At 41.3% G+C, this 26278-nt stretch overlaps 1 protein-coding gene across 1 annotated transcript in view; it reads right to left on the bottom strand.

Moving 5' to 3' along the window:
• Tmem26 (transmembrane protein 26) overlaps nt 1-26278 on the bottom strand; it is a 44126-nt gene that overhangs the window by 11651 nt on the left and 6197 nt on the right. The window contains exons 2-4 of the mRNA XM_032888831.1: nt 15840-15918; nt 10202-10315; nt 6228-6448 (exon numbers count right to left, since the gene is read on the bottom strand). Of these exons, the coding sequence (XP_032744722.1) occupies nt 6228-6448; nt 10202-10315; nt 15840-15918 (414 nt within the window). The remainder of the gene's footprint in view (nt 1-6227; nt 6449-10201; nt 10316-15839; nt 15919-26278) is intronic.

Consider the following 26278-nt stretch of genomic DNA (forward strand, 5'->3'; position numbering starts at 1 on the left):
AGAGACAAGCCACAAATTCAGCAACATTGGCTCTCCTTAATGTAGCATAGTTTCAGGTAAGAGCGGTGAGTCTCTAAAGTGTCCGTGCTCCTGGCTCAGCTGCCTGAGACATTGTATAGGGCAGAGTTAAAGGGGCGAGAAGAATTTCTTCCAGATGATTGTAGTTTGTGCAACAGGCGGCAACAAAAGATGGAAGAGGTTTTAAACCCTAGGAAAGAAAGCCCTGGAGGACCCCCGGGGCAGGAGGGGGGAGCAGCTGATTGATGAGGGAGAGGGGTGGGGGTGGGGCGGCTGATTGAAATGGATGGGGATTTCTGTTTGCTAATCCAGTTTTAAAGTGAGGCCCTGATGCTCCCACGAACTCAGCAAGATGGAGCCCCATCGTTCTCTGTGACGCGTGCGTATTAGGTTCTTTAATACATCTGGAAGGCGTGGATCTTAAATCTGTGAGACAGATGAGATCTGGGAGGAGATTACAACTCAACAGGAGCGAGAAGTAAAGGGCCATTTTAGATTTCCTGTAAGAAATGCTCTAAGGAAGAGACTCTAAAAGGCTGACTGTGATTTGAATATGAAATATGAGGGCCTCATGCCCACTGTAGGCCCTTGTGTTTGAACACTTGGTCTCTAATTTGGTTCCCAGTTGGTGGCGCTGTTGGAGAGGTTATGGAAATTTTAGGAGGCGGAGCCTAGCTATAGGAAGTACATCACTGGAGATGGGGTTTAGAGTTTTATAGCCTCTCTTCTCTCTTCTCTCTTTGCTTCCTGTTTGCCAGGCCAGCTTCCTGTCCCTGCAGCCATGCCTTCCCCAGCCTAATGGGCAGTATCCTGTCAGGATTTGTAAGCCAAATAAAACCTCTTGCCTCCAAGTCGTTTTCTGTACCCCTAACAAAACATGTTAAGGCCATCTTGATCGATCAGAGATTGGGTTCTAAAAGTGAGAGGTTCCTTGCTGCTGAAAGGAGCTGAACTAGCTTAGGATGCAATTTGAAAATTCCACCCAGTCCAGGCATGTTCGTACATACTTTTAGCACCAGCATTAAGGATGCAGAGGCAGGCAGATCTCCATGAGTTCAATACCAGCCAAATCTATATAGGGAGTTATAGCATCTCCAAAGGTAGTCTTAAAGAAATAAGGAAGAAGAAGGAAGGAGGAGGAGGGAGAGAGGAGAGAGGAGAGAGAGAGAGAGAGAGAGAGAGAGAGAGAGAGAGAGAACAGGGAAGCTCACATTTAGAAATATGGTAGTCCAGAGACATGACTGTTTGTTTAGAAATGGAAGTGAAATTTTACAACTAACTTCAAGACTGTTAAGCCAATTCACGTGAGTGATGAATAGACTTCAAATTCATTAGAGAATTTCTAAAACCAAGAACGTTATGGGGGCACATGAGCTGTACCCTCAGCTGACTAATAAAGCAGAGGCATATGCAGAGAGAACCTAAATGTTTAAATGTTTAAATGAAGGTTCCCATCTGAATACATCGCATCTTCAATGGGCGTGGCCGTTAGCAGTTAAAGGTTCCACGATCATTTCTGCGCTAGTTACAGACAGACTGCAAACTACGTCATTGTAATGGAGCTGTGCAAGATTCAGGCTAAAAGTAATACTGAAAATCAAATAAATAAACATATTAATAAAATAGATAAGTAAAACAAATCACATGAAAATGAATAATATTATTTATGAGACATTATAAAGCCAAGAAGTAATAAAACGAATGAGTAAATAAAATCAAACAAACAAATAAGGCCCAACCAGTGTCATCCAGAAGTTGATAGACCGTGCAGATTAAGGAAACAAAGGCAGAGGTCTGTCTGGAGAAATGCTTCAGTGGTCAAGGGTGCTTGCTACTCTTTTAGAGGACTCAGGTTCGGTTCCCAGCGCCCACCTGTAACTCCATAAACCAGGCTAGTCACTGCAGGCACCGAACATATGTGGAGTACACACATATGTGAGGGCAAACTCCTATGCACAAAATAAAAATATTTTTTGACGTGACAGATGAAGAAGCTTGTGATGGTGCCCAGTTATCAACAAAGTACATGCTACACCAAAAACAGAAACGAGGAACCTATAACTAAAGATTAAATGATTTAGCCCGGAACGAGGGGATCAAAGCAGCTAATCTTTTCAAAACTGGAAAACAGTTCTGTGCTTCCGCAAAAGAAAAATGGAATGTAAAAGGCTCAGCAAATTCACAGACCAAGGAAAGATACAGCAACTGCGTGGAATGAGCACAGAGACCTTCAGAGTCGACCGGACAGGGACCCATGTAAAAGATCATTGAAAGACTCCATAGTTTGACCTCACCTCTAGATTTGAGATACTAGAAGAGAGATGAGTGACTTGGCAGATGCCGGAGAAGAACGACTGGCAATCTAAGGTCTGAGTAAGAAATGAAAACAGCAAATGGTCCAAGGCGAGCATAAGAAAGGAAAAAAAAAAATCAAACATCAAAGCAGAAACAAAAAAATGTAAAACAGAATAATTATCAAGTCAATAAAGCCCACACGCATTTGTTTCTATAAACAGATAAATTAAATAATTAATAAGCCGATTATCCTCACCCATCAAGTAAGCAAACCTTTCCTCTCTGGGGAAAAGCAAAGAGAGTGAGCCAACATTCAAACCCAGGAAACGGAAAGGAGGGGTCACCTCAGAGGCCACAGAGATTAGCACGTTTATGCTAACGTCAGAGGCACTTCCAAACACGACAGACAGAAAATAACATCCTTGGGAGAAAAGCACAACCCCAAATCAGAAAAATGTAAAATATTTAATTAGTCCTAAAGGAAGAAATGACATCGAATCCCGTGATGAGATGAAGAAGGAAGGAGGAAGATGAGGGGGACGAGAAAGAGGAAGGAGAAGAGGGAAAGGAAATTGCTTCCCATAAGGTAAAGGCCTGACCTGGATTGCTTCCTTGGAGAAGTCTACAAAATCTTGAAAGAAATAATATCAATTATGCAAAAAATTATTTTCAGAAAATAGAAGTCAAAAGGATGCTTCGGGTGTGTTTCTAAAAGCCAGTGTTATCTGGATTCAAAAGCCAAAACAAGACACTTTAGAGGTGATACTGTGGCACACTATTCCTCATGGACAAGATGGAAGAAATGAGACCAAAAACCACATCACAAATGACCAAACAGCACAACTAAGTTCAGTTTATCCCGACGTCAAAGGTGGTTTAACGTCTGAAGATCAGTTAACGTAATATAGTCTTTTTAAATAATAAAGGACAGCCAAAACAAAAATCATATCAATAAAGGCAGACTCCACGGTTTTCGATACAAATAAAAAATTCTTACTAATGTGGAAATAAAAATACCGTTCTCCAAGTTTATAGTGATAGTCTGTGCCAGCGAAAACGACAAGGGCACCCTTAGCAGAGGAAGACAAAATGTTTCTCTTGAGACTGAGACGTTCAGTTCTACTGCATCTGTCTCGTGGAGAGGAAGGCTAGAAGGCAGTAGAATAAGACAAGAAAAGTAAATTCATGAGGCATACTTTGGCAGCAACCAGAAGTGTCTTCATTAATAAGTAGGAGGATCAGACATAGGGTAAAACCTGGAGATAAAACAAAATAGGATTGTGTGGGTAAATGGTGTCTCCAATAAAGCAACAACACTGAGAAAAGGAAAGGAAAAAACTTCCATTAGAAAGAATATAAGAGGGAATATTAAAAAATAATGAAAGAAATAATAAAAGACTCAAGAGAACCATGTGGAAAAGCAGAGAAAGGACTTGAAATGCTAAGGTGAATGGGAGAGTATCTACACACACACACACACACACACACACACACACACACACTTGGGAATTTTTGTATCATTTCTTATATATGAAACAAAAACTAGAACTTGAAGCCAGCCTTTTGAAGAGAAAAATAGATACATGCTGGGACTTGACCAAATTTGAGTTACAAAGGGGTCGGCAGATGGGAAACCATTACTGTCAAGCCCGGAATATTTTGATTTGAGAAAATAGAAAACAATATTTAAAGATATTTTGAAATAGAATCTGTAACAAAAAATCCTATATTATCCATAGGCAAGTGTTTGTAGGACACACAAGTTTTTACAAAACATTGCATGCAACCCACCCTATAGTGCTATGATGAACTTGGAGTCATTTGTAGAACACCTTCTATCCACAGACCAGAAGCCTGCAGACACAAGGGCCTACTCTCATTTATTCAGCCTCATTGAGCATTGACTTGCATGAAATGCAACTTCAAAATTTCCAAAATATATGCTCAGAAAGGATTCGGATTGAATTGTAAGTGGCAGAAAAAAATTGAGGGGGATTGGTGATGTTTTGAAACCTCGAGCGCTCCCTAAATTCTTGCTGGACCAACACAGTCCTGTTTTGGCTGAACTGCGTGATCTTCGATTCGTAACGTGTTTACAGCTCTGTTGCCCACGCTCTGTCTAACAGGGTACCTGGCACATGTTAAATATCAAACCAGTTCTTAGTCAATTAAACAGTGCTGAGTGACTTCCAAGGGTGCTTTTTTATGGGTCAAGCAATCAAATAAACTTATTTAATAATCAACATTTATTGGTAAACACGGGATCCATTACTCTTTGACGATACTTCTGGATGGGGCGCGCAGAGCCCATTAAGATAACTGGGTATGGCGTGTCTCTCATTTTATGACTAGCTCCATAAAACACAGCCCTCTGCAAGCTCTTTACTATCCTGTGCTGTCTCTGTGCTCTGTAAGTATTTAGCATGCATGCATCCATTTACAGATAGATGTCAGGTCTCTGGAACTATCCACACTCATAATTCCAGAGGCTCCATCGTGATCCATTCATATTCCATTGTATTATAATGATCTCAAACTAATGTGAAAGCACTCTACAATGTAAAATGCTAATCAAACATAAGGCACTGAAACTACCACACGAAAATAAACACCGTGACTACAGCCATCCAATTCATATTTGATACCTCCAAAAATGACGTCAATTTAATAAACTAAAAGAAAAACTAGTGTGCACAAAACGATGAGGGTTCTTGTATAAAAAAATAGCTCTCTCTGATAAATGATGATTCACTCTGTAATTGAGAAATTAGGCTTATTTAATAAGTTGGCGTGTTTTGCTCTGGTTTTATGTTTTGTTGTTTGAGGAGAGTGGGATAAAGTAAACCGTAGCATTAAAAGCCAGCCTCATTCCAATTTGTTTTTATAGCATCATACAAAACAACCCAAGCTTAAAGTACATTCAGGCACGGAGACTCAAATCCCTAATGGGAAGAAAGTGGTTCCATAAACAGATGTGATCATGGATTCTGAGTTTACTTGCTGGTGGCAAAAATAAAAGTACCAACTCAATAAGTTTTAATTTATAGGCAATCTCCATCAGAAAGCCTGTGGGGGCTTTGAACGAAACGGACTAAAAATAAAATTTTGTACAATAAAACTTCCTCTGCTCCATTCTCCTTCTCACCGGGAAATGTACATTCTTCAGCTGAAGAAAGGGACGGTGTCTCTATGGCTCTTGGAACTATGTGATCTCAGAAGGAAACATTGGTATTGGCTATACTGCTGACACTTGGTTGAAGAAGAAAGAGACACCTGAGAGTCTGCAGATACCTATAGTCACTGGTTCCACCATGATCCTCCGGCACTTACGGTGTAACTATGTGATGGTCTTCTGTCTATCCAGGGTGGGTATATCCCATCTCTTTCTTAGACTGAACCTCCTTCCTGCATTTCTTTTTTGCTATAAGGATTGGTCCTTAGCATGAACCTAAATACATATTGTATATATAGTACATGTGGTATATATGTGAATACATGTTCATGCGTGTTCTTATGTGTACTGATATGTCTGCACCTGTGTTTAAGTGCTCACGGAGCCCAGAGGTTTGATGTGGGGTGTTTTCATCCATCATACCACCTGACTCTCACCGAACACGGAGTTTACTGATTCAGCATGAATGGCTTTCCAGCGAGCCCTAGACGTTCTCCTGTCCCTGTTATCTCCAGCGTTGTGTGATCCCAGACATACACATACAGACACACAGCACCATGCCCGCTGCTTATATGGGAGTTGTGGATCCGAACTCGGGTCCCGAGGCTTGTGTAGAAAACAATTAACTAGGTAAGTCAACTCTCGAGCCCTGACACAAAACTGTCTTCAGACAAGCCGGGTGCAGTACACACAACACAGCAGTGACCACGCATGTGGTGCTGACGTTGGATCAGGACCTTACCTGACATTATTTTCCTTCAGAGTCTCAGTAGTGAACTCCAGTATGTCTGCCGCCGTCCCCACGAACATCAGAAGAAGTTCCGAGAGTTGGTCTCTAGTAATGGTCCCTCCGATGGGGAGAAGCCACCGTCCAATGATTAATATTAGCAGGAGTGTTTGGTGGAGTCCTAACGTCCAGACTGGTTCACATACCATGGATAAGTTGTCAACGAAGCCTCTGGCCTGTTGAACAGAGACACTGGGGTTAGGAACCATCAGTGTGTAAATGATTATCTACGCCAACACGGTTTTCAGTTCTTGGTCAACAGTGTGTTTTCGTCAACATTTTCTTTTCACTAAGGAAAATGACACTCCCTTTAGCCGAACGCTTTACAGAAGGAATACAATGGGGTTTTTAAAGCAGGGCTTACTTAGCATGTGGCTAATTTAAACCTTACCCAGCTAGTAAGATGATGCTTGGTGATGTTTAAAGAGTAAATTTTAATAACGTTTTAAAGATCGTTGGGCGTTTTATTATAGTCCATAATAAAGTGTGACGCATAACAAAGCTTTATAAGTTCCATATTAAAATTATAAAAAACAAGCCAATTCTTTTCTTTTAATGATTCAAACATATGAACTCATTAACATTGGAACTTTTACAGTCTTCCCTTTGTCCATCACTGCCTTAAAACCTTAATTAGAAACAAAACAGTGTTTATCTGTTTACTCAGTGGAAGAGAATAATTGTAATATTTCCTATTATTACTCTGAATAATCAGTATTTTACTCAATAGTCCATAATTCAGCAAGAAAAATATTAGTCTGCCTTTAATCTTAGGTTTGAGAAAATGTTAGATCCCATGGTATATTCAAGAGGAAATATCCTTCCCGTTTAACTTCTAAGTAAATTTTAAAGTACATTACTATTGGCTTAGGCTAAAATATTTAAAGACTACAAGATCTATGTCACAAGTAATTGGGATAACGGCTGCAGGTGATCTACACAGGCAGCCGGCCTGGGACGGTCATCTTTGGATCAGGTCTCATACCAAATACACACGAATAAAGCAAGAGAAATGACCAAGGACTGGTCAAATCCACACAGGAAGATCAATAATTATTTTTTGACACTTTCTTCTTGACATTTCTCCTGTGTGGTTTCCCATACAACTCATTTAACTCACATGGGCAAGACATTATCACGATAAATATGACCATTTCAGTTAAGATGAAACTTGGAGTGACTTGTCCACAGTGGCACAGGTTAAGTTCTAACTAAAACTCGGATAATAATGCAGGGGTCGCTCTAATCTAAGCTGGGACTTATTTTAGAAAATACCCTTCGGTGGTAGAAATCTCTGTCTGTCTTGAGCCCCTTCTGTAAACTGTTTTCAAAGTGATCATTATCAACTTGATAAATATAAGACGTGTGAAGAAAAAGAACCACTCTCTCACTCTATTTTAGCAAATATTCTTTTCTGTTATATGAATATTATAGATTATACACACACACACACACACACACACACACACACACACACACACATATATATATATATATATATATATATATATATATATATATATATATAATGGAAAGGGAAAGTTGTACTCATTGGAAAAAAAGAAATTCATTTTCCTTTTCCAGACATCACACGTATTTTTATATGCAGAAAGTCTTGAAGAATTGGGGGGAGAAAGAAGAAAAAACTTTCTCAGACATTAAAAACAAATGGTAGAATAAAATTTGACATTCAAAAGTCAATCTATATCCTGGTAAAGAAATAGATATTGGGGCTAAAACTCTGTGTTCCTTACATTGTCACTGTGGAAAATGAAACAGTTGCTTGTGAATCTAACAAAATGTTAAAGTACATACTACATGTATACCTCTGTTAAAATACATGTATTAGTACATGGATACACATATATGTAGATATACATATATATGTGTCATATACACACACATATATGGTGAAAATACTAAATGCTGAGGAGTTAAGTCAGTCTCTCTGCTTTGTGGGAATCAAACATGGGGCCTCATGTCTATGAGGCCTGTGCCCTAGCTTTGAACTCTGCACAGTCCTTGAAGGCTGGAATCAAAGAAGAACGAACTGGAGAGAGGTCTCATGTTCAGGAATAAGGACGCTCCACCTTGTCAACCTGCCAGTGGTCCATGACTTGGCATGGATTCAATATCAGCTCAACTGTAATTCTATCAGTTCTTTGGCGAGTGAAGACCTGAGCCTAGAGTTTATAAGGGAAGGTGAAATATTCAAACTAGCTCGCATGACATCACAGCAGAACAAAGCTGAAGCCCCCATGCCGTGTGAGCCTTAGGACTTACTGCTGCAGTTACACAGACAGCGCACTTCGTGTAAAAGATACAGACACATAGAACCATGGTCCAGAACAGAGAACCCAGAAACAGACCCCACAAACCCACAAGTAATTTTCAATGTATTAGCAAATGCATTTCAGTGGAGATAACTGTTTTTTTTAAGTTCCTAGAATAATTAGGCATCCAAATGCTGGCAAACTAATTGATTAATTAACCAATTAATTAAAGAATCCCATGGAGCTAATGAGCTTGCACTCTTCCCAAAATTCAAAGGACTGCATGTAGAATGCAAAGTTGTCCAGTGCTCAGGTTAGGGAAAGCCAGCATGATGTGCGTCGTGGTGGTGATTTTAGATACAATATCTAAGCGAAGATCCGAGAAAGACATAGTAAGCTGTGCTTCGCTAAAATCAAAATTTCCTAGTCTGTAAACGGCAAGAGGACAAAAGAGGCCCCTTTAACGCAGTTCTTCCTGTTGTGGTGAGCCCCAACCAGAAAATTATTTTTGTTGCTATTACATCATGTCATTTTGCTGCTGTTCCTAACCATATTGTAAATATCTGTTCTTTCCAATGGTCTTAGAAGATCCCTGTGAAGAGCTTGTTTAACCCTCAAATGGGTCTTGACACACAAGTTGAGAACCTCTGAGATAGTGGGAGGTGGAGGGAAAGACAGAGAGACAGAAGGAAGGAGAAGGTGGTTCCCTTGTTAAGAGTGATTGGGGTGGGTAGAAAATGGAGGTTCATTGACAGGCAAGCACATATTTTGGATAGACACTATAGATGATAGATAAATGATAGATAGATGGATAGATATATAGATGATAGATAGATAGATAGATAGATGGTAGATAGAGAGATGATAGATAGATAGATAATAGATAGATGATACATAGATGATAGATAGATGGATAGATAGATAGATGATAGATAGATAGATAGATAAATGATAGATAGATAGATGGATAGATAGATAGATAGATAGATAGACTATAGTACATGTGTCTAAACCCATAGAATAAACGATACCCAATGTAAACTCTAATGTAAACTATGACCTTTGGTGACAATGACATCGAATGAAGTTCATCAATTTTTAATTAAAAACATTTGGTCTGTGGATAGAGCTCAGTTGATATGGTGCCTAGTACGCATGAGGCCCTGAGGCCAATTCTCAGCACCACACACACCCGATGTGGAGGTACATACATGCCTATCATCCTAGCATGTGGGAGGCAGAGGTAGGGAGATTAAACGTTCAAGGTCATTGTCAGCTCTGGAGTGAGTCGTCAGCCAACCTGCATGATACCCGGTTTCAAATCTCTACAGACGTTCTAACATATCATCAGGGTGCCAGACATGATACGAGGGGAGGCTGTGTATGAATGAAAGAGTTATGTATTCATAGCTATATTTAAAAATATGGATGGGTAATTAGAGCACATAAATTTGTACATAGCTACCGTAGCCTTTTCAGTGTGTTTCTAGACTGATGTTGAGAGCATGCTCCTAATTCATTAATGTAAAGTTATCATCAGATGAGGGTGGTGTGGGCTTAATGAACGAAAGAAGTCCTTTTTAGCAATTCTTGTCCCGCCCCCCAAACCTGGGCAGCTTTAGGAAACTTCTCATAAATGGTGGGGAAAGCTCTCACCAGTTCAAGAATATTCCCCATGCCATCGGTGGCTCTGTGGGATGACAGGGTTTGATTGACGTCTCCTCTTCCGCTGAAGTTCTGGGCTGCCATCTCAGACTGCGTGCTGCAATACTAAAGAATCAAGAGCAAGAGCGGGTCTGCAAAAACCATCACAACGAAGGAACAGCAAAGCAGTTTCACTCCATGCAAGAGATTATAAGGACACGTGACATCCACGCAGAACGAGTAAACGTCACAGGACCAGAATATGAGGTAGAAGACACCCGAGGAGAGTGCTCACTGCCTGTCTCCCTATCTTGTAGCGATCTTAGAAAGCTGGTAACTGGGGTCCCTTCCTTGAACCTTTGTTGGGAACAATTGTGATACAAACTCTGGGAATATCCTGTCAAAGCATTTACTTTATGAGTTTGTTTCTTACCAAGAACACTCTCTATCTAAAAATACCACTCCAGTTAAAAAAAATCCAATCCCTTTTCACTCTTCAGTCCGGGCACTGGCACAAACAAAGGGTCAGCATGTCTAGTGTCCCAGACACGAGTGTTGCCATAGAAGCCAACTTGGGGTTGTGGGAAATTTGAGAATTGACCTAAAAGATGATTACCATCTTTCTTTCTTCTAATCTGTACGTGAGTGTCTGCAAACAAGTTGTTTGTAGTTTGATCTAGACAGATACTGGGGAACTGAGATGAAGTGAGAGGTGGAAAAATTTATAAGAAAACAAAGAGACAACCTTTGACAATGTAACCACTGTGGGAACATACTTTACAGACGGGTTTTAGGGAGTGTGTGACTCTTTCTAAGCATCTCCAGTGCTGACATGTTTTACACACACGCACACATGCATGTGCACACATGCACACACAAACACACACAGGGAGAGAAAGAGATGGAGGCAGAGACAGAGAGACACGTAGAGAGATAGAGACAGAGATAAAAACAGAGACAGAGAGACAGAGAGAGAGTCCATAGAAACAGACAGAGGAAGAGAGCTACTATCACCACCACCATCACTATTACAACAGTCATCATCACTACCGTACTCCAGGACTACACATTTCTTAAGAGAAACTATTGGGGAGAGAAAAAAGAGCTCAAGTCATAAGAAATGATTTTTTCTTAATTAGTCTCAATGCCATGCTATTTATTCTCTCCATAAACAAGTACACCAAAAGTTTACCAATAAGCCTTATTTTCTGCTCTGAGCCCAAGTGTCTCGTGTTGCACATGAAGTAGCATGAATAACTAGGAGCATGCACACTACGTGTGTACATGCATGTGGGGTGTGTACGCTTATGTACATGTATGTGTGCATATGCAAAGGAAAATGCAAATAAGTATGCACACAGATGTACGTATGTGTGTGCATGTGTTTATAAGTATGTGCACAATTGTGTGTACATGAATGTGTGTAGCATATGTGCATGCCTGTATATGTGTGTGTATTTATGAGCACATATGTGCATGTGTGCGGATCTGGGTGACTTTGCATGTGCATGTATGTTGTGTGTATGCACGCATACATGTGCACAGTGTATACATAAATACCATTAAGGTTTCAAGAAGAGACAATGGTGACAAGACACTTAATCTTTTACAGTGTATCATCATTTACAGTGTCACTAGAAACAAACTTTGACCACGTTTTTATAGGCATGAAAATATAGTGTATATTAAAACCAGTGAGATGCTAAGATCTGGTCCCCTTATCTCTAAAACTGCACAAACACCTTGCTATTTACGGGAAATATCACCCTTGAGTTCAGTGCTTTCTAATTTGGAAGCAAAGGTCTCTTTATGAGCATCATGGTAATTGGGTTCCTTTGCTCTCCCACTACTCAGTTTAAGACTAATGGAACCTTCCTTTATACAACATTACAGCCACCACAAATACGGTGTTTGAATCCTTATCCCTAAGTTGATTTGTTCTGCTTTTGGGCATGTCCTTTCAGTGATCACCATGAAAGGGATTTTAGGAAGGACATTTTTTGGTACCAGCATGTTATGTATTTATGGCCGTGTCATTAAAACCTAATGCAACCCTTCGGCTCAAACATAGGATGGACGTCACAGAAAGCAGGCCACTTCCATCCTTTTCAATGTGCTCTGTCAGAAGAAGAGCTCTCATGGGGTTAGAACTGCGATCCGTAGGATGGTTTTGTTTGTATTTGTGAAGATTACATCATGTCAGGAATGAAGTTCGGAAACTGGTCATTTAGAACAACCGGAATGTAAATGAATGGAGAACATTGGAAATTAAGATTTACATTTTATTTTAACTACGTGTATGTTTCTCTGCATTTTTCTTCAACGTGCCTGCCAGTGACTGAAGAGGCCAGAGTGTCAGATTTCCTAGAGCTGGAGTTACAGGAGGGTGTGTCCAGTGGGTGTCAGGACTCGAACTCGGGTCCTCTGCAAGGGCAGAGAATGTCTTAGTCAGGGCTCTATCTCGCTGGTCCCATCAGTGACAAGTAAATGACTCTTCCCATAGTGGAAAAATTCAGATGACTTTTATGTAAGCTCCTCAGAAACTTTAGAGAGTGTGTTCTTCTAGACCATGTATTGGTTCTGAATTTAAGCGTTCTCAGCCCCAGGGCTTTTCTTCTATAAAACGGATATGGCTGCCCAGGCTTAATGAATGGGGGTCCTTAAATCTAGTGAGAAAATCTAATTGAAAACTCTCTGAAATATCAGTTCCTATGGAGCAAAGGGATTATCACGAAAGGACAGAGTGGATGTCTGCATTGCCTTGAGTTCTGCCATGTCACTTATTTCTATAAAGAGAATCCAAATATTTTCATCTCTCTCTTTCATTTTAACTTTTAATCTCTGCTTGCCCCGCCCGCTTCAATCTCCGGACATTCATTTTTATTTTCAGTGTCAAATCCCAGCGACAAAGTTTCGACTTCTTTTGTAGTATGAAAGTCACAGACATTTTGCCTTTGGCTCGAAACTCTTTTATTATTACTATTATTATTAGAAAGAGAGTTTTTGGTTGCATGCCATTGGTTATAATGGGATTTGACCTGTGTAGCAATTAATTGTGTAATTCTTTTATATTATGAACGCATTTGAGAGAAATGAATTGTTATTGGAGAACAGCCATGTTGTATGATTGGATCTGTTAGAGGGGAAATTGATTCCAATCACCACTGCCTATTTTCATAGTCCTGAGAGGAGACTAAGTAGCCCTCTGGCCCTTCATGGTTTTTTTCCTCAAACACATGGTGACTTGAATCAACCAATCTATGGCTACAAACATTCTTTAATGCAGACACTGAGGCTGCCTCAGACTTTAATGAGTTTCACTAAGAGATCTGAGGAGGAGAAATGTGTTCTTCTTGATGGCTAAAAGGTTGATATTTGCTTGGGAGTTTCTTCGAAGGAGACCCACCAAGGTAAATTGCCTCAAGTGTGAAGGGAGCCTTTTTAGATAGAGTTCCATATAAAGTGGAGACTCAACCGTGATATAAAATCACAGCTGTAACAAAGAAATCCATACAGGGTCAATTTGGAGCAGATCTTGCCTAAAGCATTTTATCAATGAAGCCTCCTAGGCTTATGCAGGAGGTTTCACAAAACCAATGACAGGTTTAGTCCTGAGCCCTGAGCCAGACAAGTCCACGGAGGACGCAGGTCAATATCTAAAGTGCGACATAAGCCATGTATGCTGGGACATGTCTGAACTCAGGAAGGTGAAGCAGGAGGATTAGGACAAGTTCAGGGCTAGCCTGGGCTAGATAGCAAATAGCAGGCTAGACTGTGGCTCAAGAAAACAAACCAACCTAAATGATGGGAGCTGTTTTTACAAATGGGGATTGGATTGGAAGCCATGGTCATCTGTAGTTGGATATATACGATACCTTTCCCTGTGATGGACTTCATAATATAAGTCCCTTATGTTCCATTTTTTACTTTTTTTTTTAAGTGTGTGTGTGTGTGTGTGTGTGTGTGTGTGTGTGTGTGTGTGTGTGTGTGTGTGTGTGTGTGTACGAGCACGTGCGCATATGCGTCCACTTCCATGCTGGTGCCCGTTGAGGTCCGAAGAGGCCATTAGAGATCCTGGATTTGTTACAGCCAGATGTGGGTTCTGGGATCTGAACTTCAGTCCTCTGCAAGAGCAGCAAGTGTTCCTAGCAGCGGAGAAGTTTCTCTCCAACCCAGAGATTTCTGTTTTACTGTGTCTCCGTGTGCTTTCAATGGTTCCTAGAAGTTTGAATGCCTTCATGTGGGCACAGCTAAAGGTGTTTTGTTTAATTCAGTTTCCTTTTTGCCTATCTGTCTCCTTGAAACGTCTTCTCCAGCGATGCTGGAAGGAAGCCTTAGCTTAGTGAGACTCATAGCATAGCGCCTTGGAGTTCATAGAAGATACAGGAGGTAAATCACATGCACAGAGACAGAGGGATGGCTCGGTGTCTAGGAGTGTTGGCTGTGGAAGAACAAAGAACAGAGGGGAAATCCCAACAGCCGTATGACAGGTAAGCTCTGATGCACGATCCCGGGTCCCCAGAGCTGGCAGGGACAGGGACAGACACAGGAGAATTATTGGGGCTTACTGACAGAGTTCAGGGACAGATCTTGCCTTGAGATTCAGAAGGAGAGAGTGACAGAGAACATCCTGTGTCTTCCATTCTCTTCTGCAGGAAGAACACAATTATAAATACGCATGTGTACACACACACACACAGCCCACATTCACACATGTACATACAAAGGTCAGCGGGAAAATATATCCTTTCACATTTCCGAATGAATTATAGCTAGCGTGTTATAGGGACAGGAGGGTGGATCTTAGACAAAGATCACTGTGCTCGCTCCTTTTTGGTCAACTTGACACAAGTTTGGATCACCTAAGAAGAGAGAAATTCAATTGAGAAAATGCCCCCGTCAGCCTGTCCTATAGGAAAGCTAGTGAGGCATTTTCTTAATGGATTATTTATGTAGGAGAGCCTGGATCAGAATGGACAGTGCTGGTGGTCCTAGATTGTATAAGAAAGCAAGCTGAGCAAGCCATGGCGAGCAAGCCGGTAAGCAGCATCCATCCGTGGCCTCTGTTTTAGTTCCCGTCCTGGGCTTTTGCCTGGTTTGAGTTTCTGCCTTGGCTTCCCTCAATGGACTGTGATCAGGCATATAAACCAAATAAGGCCTTTCTTCCCCAAGTTGCTCTTGGTCATGGTTTTAATCTACTTATGGCAGACTAAGCAAACTAAGGTATCACCGACAAGTAGTATTAGTCAAGTAATCGTAACTCAGAAGTAATTGCTATTATTTCTTTTTATAAAAAAAATTTTTTATGTATATGAGCATGTCATTGCTGTCTTCAGACACAGCAGAAGAGGGCATTGGATCCCATTACAAATGGTTGTGAGTCACCATGTGGTTCCTGGGATTTGAACTCAGGACCTCTGGAAGAGCAGCCAGTGCTCTTAACCACTGAGCCATCCCTCCAGCTACTACTATTCCATTATCTCATTCATTTCTCATAGATTATGGAGTCACTGTCTTTTACCTCTGGCCCTTTACTTCTTCAATTCTAGAAAATCCCAATCCCCATGAAAAAGCTCACAACCGAAACAAATTGTGACCTATTCTGAAAATGGATCGCTGCTCAAAGTCGCCATTATTTAGAAACAAATACCTGGTTTCCATGGTGCATTTCAAGGAGCCACAGGGACGGCATGATGTTGATCAGGTACAAAAAGATGGCCGGAGAGAGCCTGAAGGCAGAGGAAGAGACTTTAGCTTTTTTATTATTTTTAAATTTCAAAGAAGACGATTAAGGAAGTGGTGGAGGAGATGGTTTGGCAGGTAGAGTGCTGAACAGCCTGAGACCCTAATGTCAGATCTGAAGAATCCCGTAAATGCCAGGTGGTCTTGGGTAATCCCAGTACGCAGAAGGTGGGGACGTAGGACCCTGTGGGCAGCCTGACTGACTAGAATTGCTGAATGGTCAAATTCTAGTTGCAAGGATATCACCGTGCCTCAATGCAGAAGATGGTATTGGGGAAGGTATCCAATGTCTGCCCTTTCTTTCCCACAATGTGGACACATATGTGCATCACACACACACACACAGGCTTGCATACGTACACCTCCCTAAAAGAAGCCAAGAAAACGACGGAGCCCTGTCACTATCACTCTGGGTTATTATTACATGATTTCTGCCACAGGGATTAGAGACACACAGTAACTGTAAAGCCACTACTAGCTGCTGTTCTCACCAAATCCCTAATCCAATTAATACAAGCTGACAGTAATATGGCATCCTGGGACACCACCAATTAGATTCAGGCACAACACTGCTTATTTGGTATTTAAGATGTTTTACAGAAAGCAAATTTTGCAGCCAGAGCAAATCCTGGATTTATTTCAACTTTGCGATTTCAAGGAAATTGAGAGTAATTTTTTTTTTTTTTTACCCCCAGTCGTCGACTTATGAGCTCTCAGATGATAGCCTCTTGCTAAACACAAAACTCAAATGGTGGGGACAAGGATGGAGAATGGTTCTGTGATCTCTTGTGCATTTGCAAAACAAAACGAAACTTGAAAGAAAGGAAGAAAGAAAGAAAGAGAGAGAGAGAGAAAGAAAGAAAGAAGGAAAGGAAGGAAGAAAGAAAGAAAAAAAGAAAGAAAAGAAAGAAAGAGAAAAGAAAGAAGAAAACATCTAAAGGCTTGGAAATTTTTGAGAGGTTTGTTCAATATTCATTACTTTCTGATTCAAAATTCAGAAGGACAGCTGAAGAGAGCACTGAAGGAGACACACGCAGATTCAAATGACCTGTGCTGACAATCTCCTAATTCCTTTCCCAATGCATGCAGCAATGACAATCATGGTGACCATCAACTCCTCACGCCAAGGGCCAACTTACATGGCTTTGCCAATGGCGTTGACTTTCTCTGAGTTCTAGAAGTTGAATCTCTATAGCAATACAGGGTCACCGTGGTGAGGTTCAGTGAGCCTCCCACTCTGGATCCTACGTGAGAACTTTTGTGTGATGTCTTTGCATAGCTTTGTCTCAGCGTGCATGTTGGGAAGATCCCTCTCAACTCCCTTCGCGTGTGAAAGGCAGCATGACTGGACTCGGAGTCACTTTTAGAATGTGATTTAATTTCCAAATCCTGCCCGGCTTATGAACATGAGTCTGGAGTGAAACTACGGTAGCAGCATTGGCCTGGCAAGGGTCAGCGGGCCTCAGCGTCTGTTGGAGGAAAGAGCTCAGGGGAGAGTGGACCATACAGTGCTCATTGCAGAATTCTACCTCTGCTCCTCAGTTTCACCGGGAAACAGACTCGTAGAGAGGGATTGTCTATTTGGGTTGCTGGTGGGCGTGGGTGAGAGAGATTTTCTCAACCCAATTGAGTTGGGTAGATCTACCGTGAAGGTGGGCGGCACCATCCTCTACACCCGCTCTCTGCACTGTGTTAGCGAGAAGACAGCTAACAACAAAACGTGTAAAAACCCCCAAGCATTTATTCTCTATGTGTTCTGACTGTGCATAGGGAACATTCAGTTCCTGCCTTGACTTCCCCACAATACTGCCCTGGGGCCTGGAATCGGAAACCAAATGAAGCCTTTTCTCTCTAATTTGCCTCTGGGTCAGGATGTTTTCCATCACAGGAAGGGAAACAAAGCTATCACAGTGGGCAATGAAAGTTCATTTGTATCATTTTGAACTAGTAATTCGGGCACAGTGACACTCACCTGTAATCTCAGTACCCTGGAGGTTAAGATGCAGGAGGATTGCAAACGTGAGGCCAATTTGTAAAGCATAGCAAGATTTTTCCTTTTAAAACCAAATAATAATAATAATAATAATAATAATAATAATAATAATAATAATAATAATAATAAAGAAGTAGACAAGGTGCTTTCCAAACTTACTTCTTCAAATTGCATTTGGTACTGGAGTAAACTTCCTTGAAAGAGTATCTCAAACTCAAATTAGTGGATTAATCCATTTTATTAAGAATGTCTTTAGTACCTGCTTGTGCTTGTGAGATTAAATGTTACCCAAGCTGCACTATGATAATCTAGAGAGAGAAAAAGAAAAACAAACAAAAAGATAAAAGTGGGAAAAAAGAAAAGTGGGTGGAGTTTTGAGAGGCTGTTTTTCCCCTTTGTTATCTTCCTTAATCTTCTGAGGAAAAAGAAGAAACAGAAAGGGCAAGGGGAAAAAAAGGTCTTTTTTAAAAAAATCAATATTTAATATAGACACTCTTCTACTTTTGATTTCTTGCCAAAACCAATTTTGAAGCAAAAGGTTATGGGTCAAGATATTATTAAACTCTAACTTGGAAGATGTCTGAGCTGCGGAGAAATGTCAAAAACCCATGTCGAGCAGGGTCTTAGAAGAAAGAAATCATCCACTCTTTGACCTATATTATCACAGGAAACATGAGGAAGATTTGCTGAGAGACATGGGGAAGGACGTCAGTTCCGGTCAGAGGGCAAGCTGCCTGTCAGTTGTTTGTGTTTGGACACACTGCACATTGACCAAACAAAAGTTTGTTAACCTCAAGTTAATTTCCAGCCTCACATCCCTAGAAATGTCATTAATCTGGGGGAATGTTAGGCACTGAACACAGTAGATCTTAAAGGAAGTCAAAAAACCCATAACCTTAATATCTCTGATCCATTTCTATAATTAGAAAAGGTATCATTACCCCATTTCAATGTAGTGACCTCCTACACTGAAATGATTATTAGCTCAGTAAACACATGTGCGTGTGCATCCGTACACACACACACACACACACACACACACACACACACACAATCAATTCGCTATTTAAGAATTTCTGTGTTATGTAATATAGAAAGTCTAACCTCATTCACGCCATAGTCAGGACTCCAAGATCTGTTTTAATGCCTTACCCGAGCCCATTCTATGAAAACCAGCAACTTCAGCCCCACCTTACTGCTTACTTAAAGCAAAGCAAGATAAAACCAATGGAGATGTGGACTGGGCTAGTGGTATGGCGCCTTCTGGAGCCTTGGGTTCCAGCTTCAGTGCTGCTAAGGCAAAGCCAGTTTTGCAGAATTTCCTTCCTTCCACCACTCTTCCTTAGGGCTCTGTGACACGCAGAAGGTGAGAAGACAGGCTCAGGTTGAGGGACCAATCACATTCCTCTCTTTCCACGGCCTCCTCTAACAAACCTTGCTCAGATCAGCCTGCCTAACGTGGCTGAGCTGTGAAGGGAGTTTGGGAACCACCTTTAAAGGGAACGTCTTCCTCCTGCTACCCCCCCAAAAACCAAAGCTTTTTGGGGATGCTCTTCTGTACGTGTCTGCACATTTGCATCCAACTTAGATGTTCAGAGCACAGCAGGCAGTGTCCGGAGTCTGCGTTGTCCACAAGACCCAAAGAACACGGAGCTATTTTGCAGTCACGTGGATGTTAGATCGGCTTTCGGAAGACCAGCTTTCTGAAGGCGGACTGCTAGCCTCCTGCTCCCTTTCCCTGAGTTTTCGTATCTTCGCCTCCAAGACAGCACACTGTCTTGTTTAGTGTTCGGTTAATGCCTGTTCAGCAAGGGTTTAATTGCTTAAATGCTTGTATTTGTGGATGAGGAATGACTGAATGAATAAAAATCGATGACTCAACAGACATGAACATGGGCCTTTTATTTCTGGCAGTCTAGTTAGTTCCAAAGATGCTCTTTGAGCCCTTACCTTTGAAGAATTATTATTCAGCATTAATTTTTTTCAAAAAGGGTTAACATACAGTTTTATGTACATGCATATGTATGTGTGTTGGTGTGTATGTGTGCATGCACACCACATGTGTGCAGGTGTCCACAAAGGCCAGAAGACGTCATCGGACACCCTACATCTGGAGGTAAAGTGGTTGTGAGCTGCGGGAAGTGGAAGCTAAGGAACAGAGCTGGATCCTCTGGAAGAGCATCAGGTGATCTTGACTACTGAGCCACCCACCTCTCCAGTTCAATGACTCATCCGGTCTAAGGCAGAACGGTCAGTAGCAGCCGTCACCCGGAAGAGCTCAATCCCAATGCTGCCTCTTCCTTTCCTTATTGGCTGAACATTACTTACCTTTGGAGACGTATGATTGGTTAAGGGTGTTCGCAGAGCACCGTGGCCCACGTGACCAACCTTTCAGTCTCAGTTACAGAGCTTTGGCCCTCCCCACCAGCTCCACGTGCAAATAAAACGGAAACCGCTCATTCGCTTAAATCACAGGGTGTTGTTAGCACAGCTGAGAACACCACAACCCACGAACACGAGCGCTAGCCTCACACTGGACCTCTACAAGGCGGAGAGCTGTGTGGGTCCCGTGCCCGTTGTAGGCTTGAGGAAGCAGCCAGCTCCCTGCCCTGCATGCCTCTCGGCTGAGTTGCCTCAACAAGCTTTTACAGAATTCTTCCAATGCCTCCCTGTTTCGGGGTCTCAGGAACGTATCTGATGCCAGTCTGGGACGTCCTCTGCCACAATGGAGTCTGATAACTTCCTTCTCCTCGCTCACGTCCGCAAGATAGACTCCTCTACAAAACTTCCCCCTGTCACACGGGTTGCAAAAGTTCCCTTTACGCTGTTTTTTCAAATGTGTTTCAAAATTTATAATTACGTGGGCATGTTAGTGTGTGTTATGTGCTGGATACCATTTCGTTATGCGCCTTCCGCCCGGTTATCCTAACTTTTAGTGTGCACACAATTGTGACGCTCTGCCCCTAATTAAATGATGCTCGCTTTCGGAGAACTGGGCACATGTGGGTTCCCCACAAACGGTGACTTGATAAAGGCCCTGCTTTGATTAGAGATAGCTTCTTGAAATAAAAACTATAAGTTAATCATTTTCATCAGAAATTTTATTTAGCGAAACTAATGGTTTTGCTTTTGTTTCGTTTTTTTTGTTGTTGTTGTTGTTGTTTTTTTTTTTTTTTCTGCTCGTATGAACGTTCAGTGCCTCACTCTGAGAAGACAGCCGCACCATATTAGTTCGGAAGACCAGAGTATCCTTTAAAATGCTTTTTATAATTTGTTTATTCAGCGTATGCTGCATGCATGCATGACACAATACATTCATGCAGGTCAGATAATAACCTTCCGGAGTTGATGCTCTCCTTCCATCGTGTGGGTTCTGAGGATCGAACTCGGGTCCCCTGGCTTGGCAGCAAGCACCTTTATAAATTGAGGCAACTTGTTGTCCCAAGTCTACAGTATTATGGATTTTATGTCATGAATACTATTTACCTTTGGAACCAGGAGAGTTTGAATCAATTCACACGAGTTTTCTTAGAGTGATCAGATAATTGCACTGTGTGTGTTTTTGTGGTGTGTGGTGTGGTATATGTGTGTGTGTGTGTCTGTGTGTGTGTGTGTGTGTGTGTGTGTGTGTGTGTGTGTGTTTCATTCACCTTGATGGCTTTGGAAATACTTAGGCTCCAAACAGCTTGTTTGATGAATAATGTCCTAAGAGACCCAGCTCAGAAATAAAATGAGTTGGGTTTCCGGACAGTTATTTATATAAATGCCACGCATTGTACTGCTGGACACTGACTTACATCACTTAAGGACTATGAAACATCCCAGTGGGAAATCTGCAAACCTGACAATAGCCCACCATCAAGGAGCTAACGGCTTGGAGAAAGTCAAAGGCATAATAATCTTCATTAATGTTACCCGGGTCAGAAAATTAAAGTTGCCAGCCAGCTTGTGTCTGTAACACCACATTATCTTGCTCAGCTGTGTTTTCTAAATTAAAACTCCTCTGAACATTCCTAATACAAGTTCTCTCCAAAGAAGCACCTCGTGGGTCTTGCCTTTGTATATTAATGTAATTATCGGCCTATTAACGAATTTGTTTACGTGGTCTCGTTTCCTGACCATGTGCTCGGTTGTATATGCCTTGCTTATTTCGACTCTGACTCTCTCCTTATTTTATTTTTTTCTTTTAAAACAAGGTCTCGGATACCTGGGGCTGGCTTTGAACTCCTGCTCCTTCGCCCTCCATCTCTCTAGTGTTGGGGTTGTGAGCACACACGGCCACATCCAGCTTTGCACTGAGTTCTTCAAAAGACATACTCACTGCATTCTTCTCGTTTCATACTAAAACTAAAATGCTATTTACCATACAAAGTAGTCATTTCTACAAATTATAACCCTTTTCATAAAATGATTATGTCGTGACATTTAGCATGTTAGGGCTGGAGTGGATTTTATGTATTTCAACTCAGCATTGGCCTAGAATTAGGATTCTATTTTGCTCTTTCTGAAAATGACAATTACGGTTCTTTTCTTATTGAAAATGTAACTCCTATTCGTTTTAGGCATAGAACATTATACACATACATACAGGGGGGAAATTAACCATAGTGTAACTTATTACATTTGTTTTCTTTTTTAAAGAAATTTCAGGCTTCTAATTATGCATACAAATGTGGATGTGGGTAATATTTAAACAAAGCAAAAATTACTTCTGATTGAATTTCTGTTTCACTTCTCGGCTTTTTACAGTCTACAGAACAGAAGAGAGATACAAGGATCACACAGTCACGTTTCAAAATCTGATGGTAAAGCCCCTTCAATATGCCCAGTATAATTTCTGGAAACATCACTTTCTTGGAAATTGAGAAAGTATGCCAACTTGTCCTTCTAGGAGGCCCTGAGTTGTGTCTCAAAGATGTCTTGGCCCCTTTGTAAATGGGCTGGTTTCTCTGGGTGGCCTTCAGCCTATGTGACCTCCATCTTGGCTCCTTAGTAAGGGCCTCCCATGAGGGGCCATACAGTTGCTCACGCCTCAGCTTCTGTCCGTTACCTGCCTGTCTATAACATCTAAAATGATACCAATGTGCAGAGCACAGCTTCTGAACTCCTAAGAACTTACTGTCTTGACCTCAGCCAGCATCCATTTACTTTTTAAATAATCTACCCCTCTCCTCTACTCCCGTTCCTAGATCTCTTGTGTGTGCCTTCAACTGGCAAGGGAGGCCATTACTGTGTGGCTGTAAGCACATGGGAACCCCCCCCTACTCCCATAGACATATACTGTCAATTAGATGACAGATTCTTCTTTCAGTTTTTTCATAGAAACCTACAAGACGGGCACTAGCAAAAGAGGAATTCCTAAAAGATTGGGAATGGATTACACACTGCAATAGAATCGTTCTGTACTTGAGGTTCCTTGAGAAGTGCTCACACAAAAGTTTTGTCCAGAGAGATAATTCTGAAGGTGAACGTTAAAATTCTGAATTATGAATGTCACAGTTGTTAATATTTCTTAAATAAAAGCCACACTCACAAATTGTGATGTAAGCGGAAAGGGAAACTTGCTCTCTGCGAACCGCACTCAATCTCAAAATTCCTTACTCCATCTCAAAGCTCCCAAAGCAAGTTTGAAGCAAGGCCAACTGTATTCCAGTCAGATAAAGATATCTGAACTTCGGGATCCTGCCTCACAACTAAACTCGTGACAGGGAAAAGGTATGGATCGATTTGAGGACCCGTGTATCATTCTTAACATAAAATGTTTCTGAGCAGAGGAAACTGTGACATCTTTCTGCATGCACAGGTTCTGAGCAGAACCTTGACGATCCCGGTCACCACCATTTCCTTGGGCTTTGTCCTTAACTCTGTCCTCTTCCCTCAGACGTCAGCACCGTCATGAAAGCTCCCCATTCTGTGTCCTTCTGTCGCTTCTTCTCGGACAACAGCTGGCTTGCTACTGCATCCTGGCTGTCCAGTCCTTTTGCACCCTGGACATAATCTGTTGAAGAGTCTTTGTTTCCCTCCAGGGCACTTGGCATACACATGCAACTGGAAAAACCTCGTATCCCTAGGGGACATAGCAACATCTCGCACGAGGAAGGCTTGTTGATTGAGAATAAATGCTTGTTTACTAAGCATAAGTGAAATTAAATTGGTCATGATTATAGGGATTTTGTGGTTTGTGATAAATAAAACACACTATGAATGTTATGTATTTAATAATATAATCTACTTCCTTAGACATAAAGATAATGGTATATGTTTACTCTTTTTCTGTAGACAAGGTTGAGTGTTTCCTTGGAGAACCGAACTGAAGCTGTCTAGAATTCCCATCTCTCTTTCCTTTATAACCTATTTAGTTTTTACGAAAACATCTGCTTTCACATGAATGTGTGATCTGTGTGTTTAGCATGAACTTTCCTGCCTCATGGAACTTACCCTATCCCTCATAGCAAGAAGAGACAATGAAGTAGAAATCCTGGTTTGCTGTCACTGTCAGGGACCTTAGACGAGTCACTTCGCCATGCATCGGTAAAATCACAGTAAGATGGGCTTTTAAAGGAAAATGAATTTACAGTCATTTGAGGGATACAGAAGACAATGAATATGTACAAATGTCCCCAGTGCTCCGTGACTGCTGACTGCTATCACCTCCATTGTCACCCCGTGATGGTCACCTTCATCTCCCTCCTCAGCATCACCAGAGGCTACTCAAAAATAATGCAACCACGTTACCTGGTGGCTGATCTAAGTGAACACAGCATTACACACGACACTAAGGATATCCAGGAAAATAGAAAGCAGAGAATAACTCGACCAGAGACAGTAGTGCAAGCTAGAGGAGAAATTTCATTCTCTTAGGAATTATTAATCTTTAATATGTGCAATAAGTTAAGTCAATTGCAAATCATCTAACTTTTTGAGGTTGAACACATAAATCAATTAAAACATAATATTATAACACCATTCTATATAATTGTATATATATATACATATATATATATCATATCATATGTGTATTTATGTGAATAAACACAAACACATAAACACATATGTAACACGTTTATTGTCTAGAGAAATTAAACCAAGTCATTACCTACTCTGCCACTCTGTCACCTTGTATGAGTAATTTCCTGTGTCCTGGATATCACTTCTATGTGACCTTCGAATAGTTTCCTTTCATGGTGCATGCATTAGGATTCTTAGAATAAAAGGAACACTGGTTTTCCACAATAAATGTGGTTGATACACACACAGGTTGATACACCTGGGGCTTCAGCCTCTCAATTCTAACAATTCTGAAGAATTTATAAAGTCGTGGGCAGCACCCACACAAGGAGCTCAGCCTTGATGGAAATGTGAATTCTCTAATGAGCAAGAAAATGAAACAGTTCACCTTTGTCCCAATTCTGTGTAAGTAATAATGTCACTGTTATGAGGAGATGCGCAGGAAATTTTAAAATAGGAATATTTTTGTGCTGATGTATTTGAGTTACCCATATCGATTTTTGCTCCCCCCCCCCAAAAAAAAAATGAGAGCGAGAAACCTCTAAAGATGGCGGTCACCTTGATTTCAGTTCTAGAAGTTTTCGGTTGTGTATTCTCATGGATGAAGTTTGGTCATCAGCCAGCACTTCAGTTTCCTTGATATCCCACTCTTATTCAAGTATAATGATTACACCTGTCCCCAGTCCATCAGACATCAATGGCTTTACCTCGAAAGGCTATCACAGAAGTAATATAGGGGGAAAACTGGGACTGAGTCTCCACAAGAATGACACAAGACCGTGTCAGAGGAAGTGAGCCATTCGATGTGTGCTTCCAAAATCACTGTAATCTTAACTCGACTTTCTACACCAAGACCGGGGCTTGGGATACAGAAGACAGACCCATCTGTACGAGTACAGAGAAAACAGAAGACAATGTCTCGAGTCTCAGGATATATATTGACTCGCTGCAGATGGGGCTGGAAAATATGATTGGCCATTAAAAATGTTGCTGGAAGAACTAAGAATGCAGAGAACTTTCAGGAAATAGGAGCAGCAAGTGAGTTCAGGCCGAGCATCTATTTGCTGAGAGAACTTTGATGATCCAAGATGGCCACCTGGGAGTCTCTGGGTCTCTCTTCAAAGGCTCCTCTCTTTCACCCTACTTGAGTTTCCAAAGATCAATGGGATTGAAGACAAACACTGTCTGGTTGGATTTAAGGCCCACTGCATGAGATGAAACCCAGGCCTGCTCAGGTGGCCAAGAACCAGAGACGGGATTGGCCTTGGACCAGCAGGAAAACCAAATGCTACCATTTCTCTAAAGGAACAGAGCAAAAAGATGACATAATCCATTGACAGTGCATT

Source organism: Rattus rattus, chromosome 18 (genome assembly GCF_011064425.1).
Source record: "Rattus rattus isolate New Zealand chromosome 18, Rrattus_CSIRO_v1, whole genome shotgun sequence".
Lineage (NCBI taxonomy): Eukaryota > Metazoa > Chordata > Mammalia > Rodentia > Muridae > Rattus > Rattus rattus.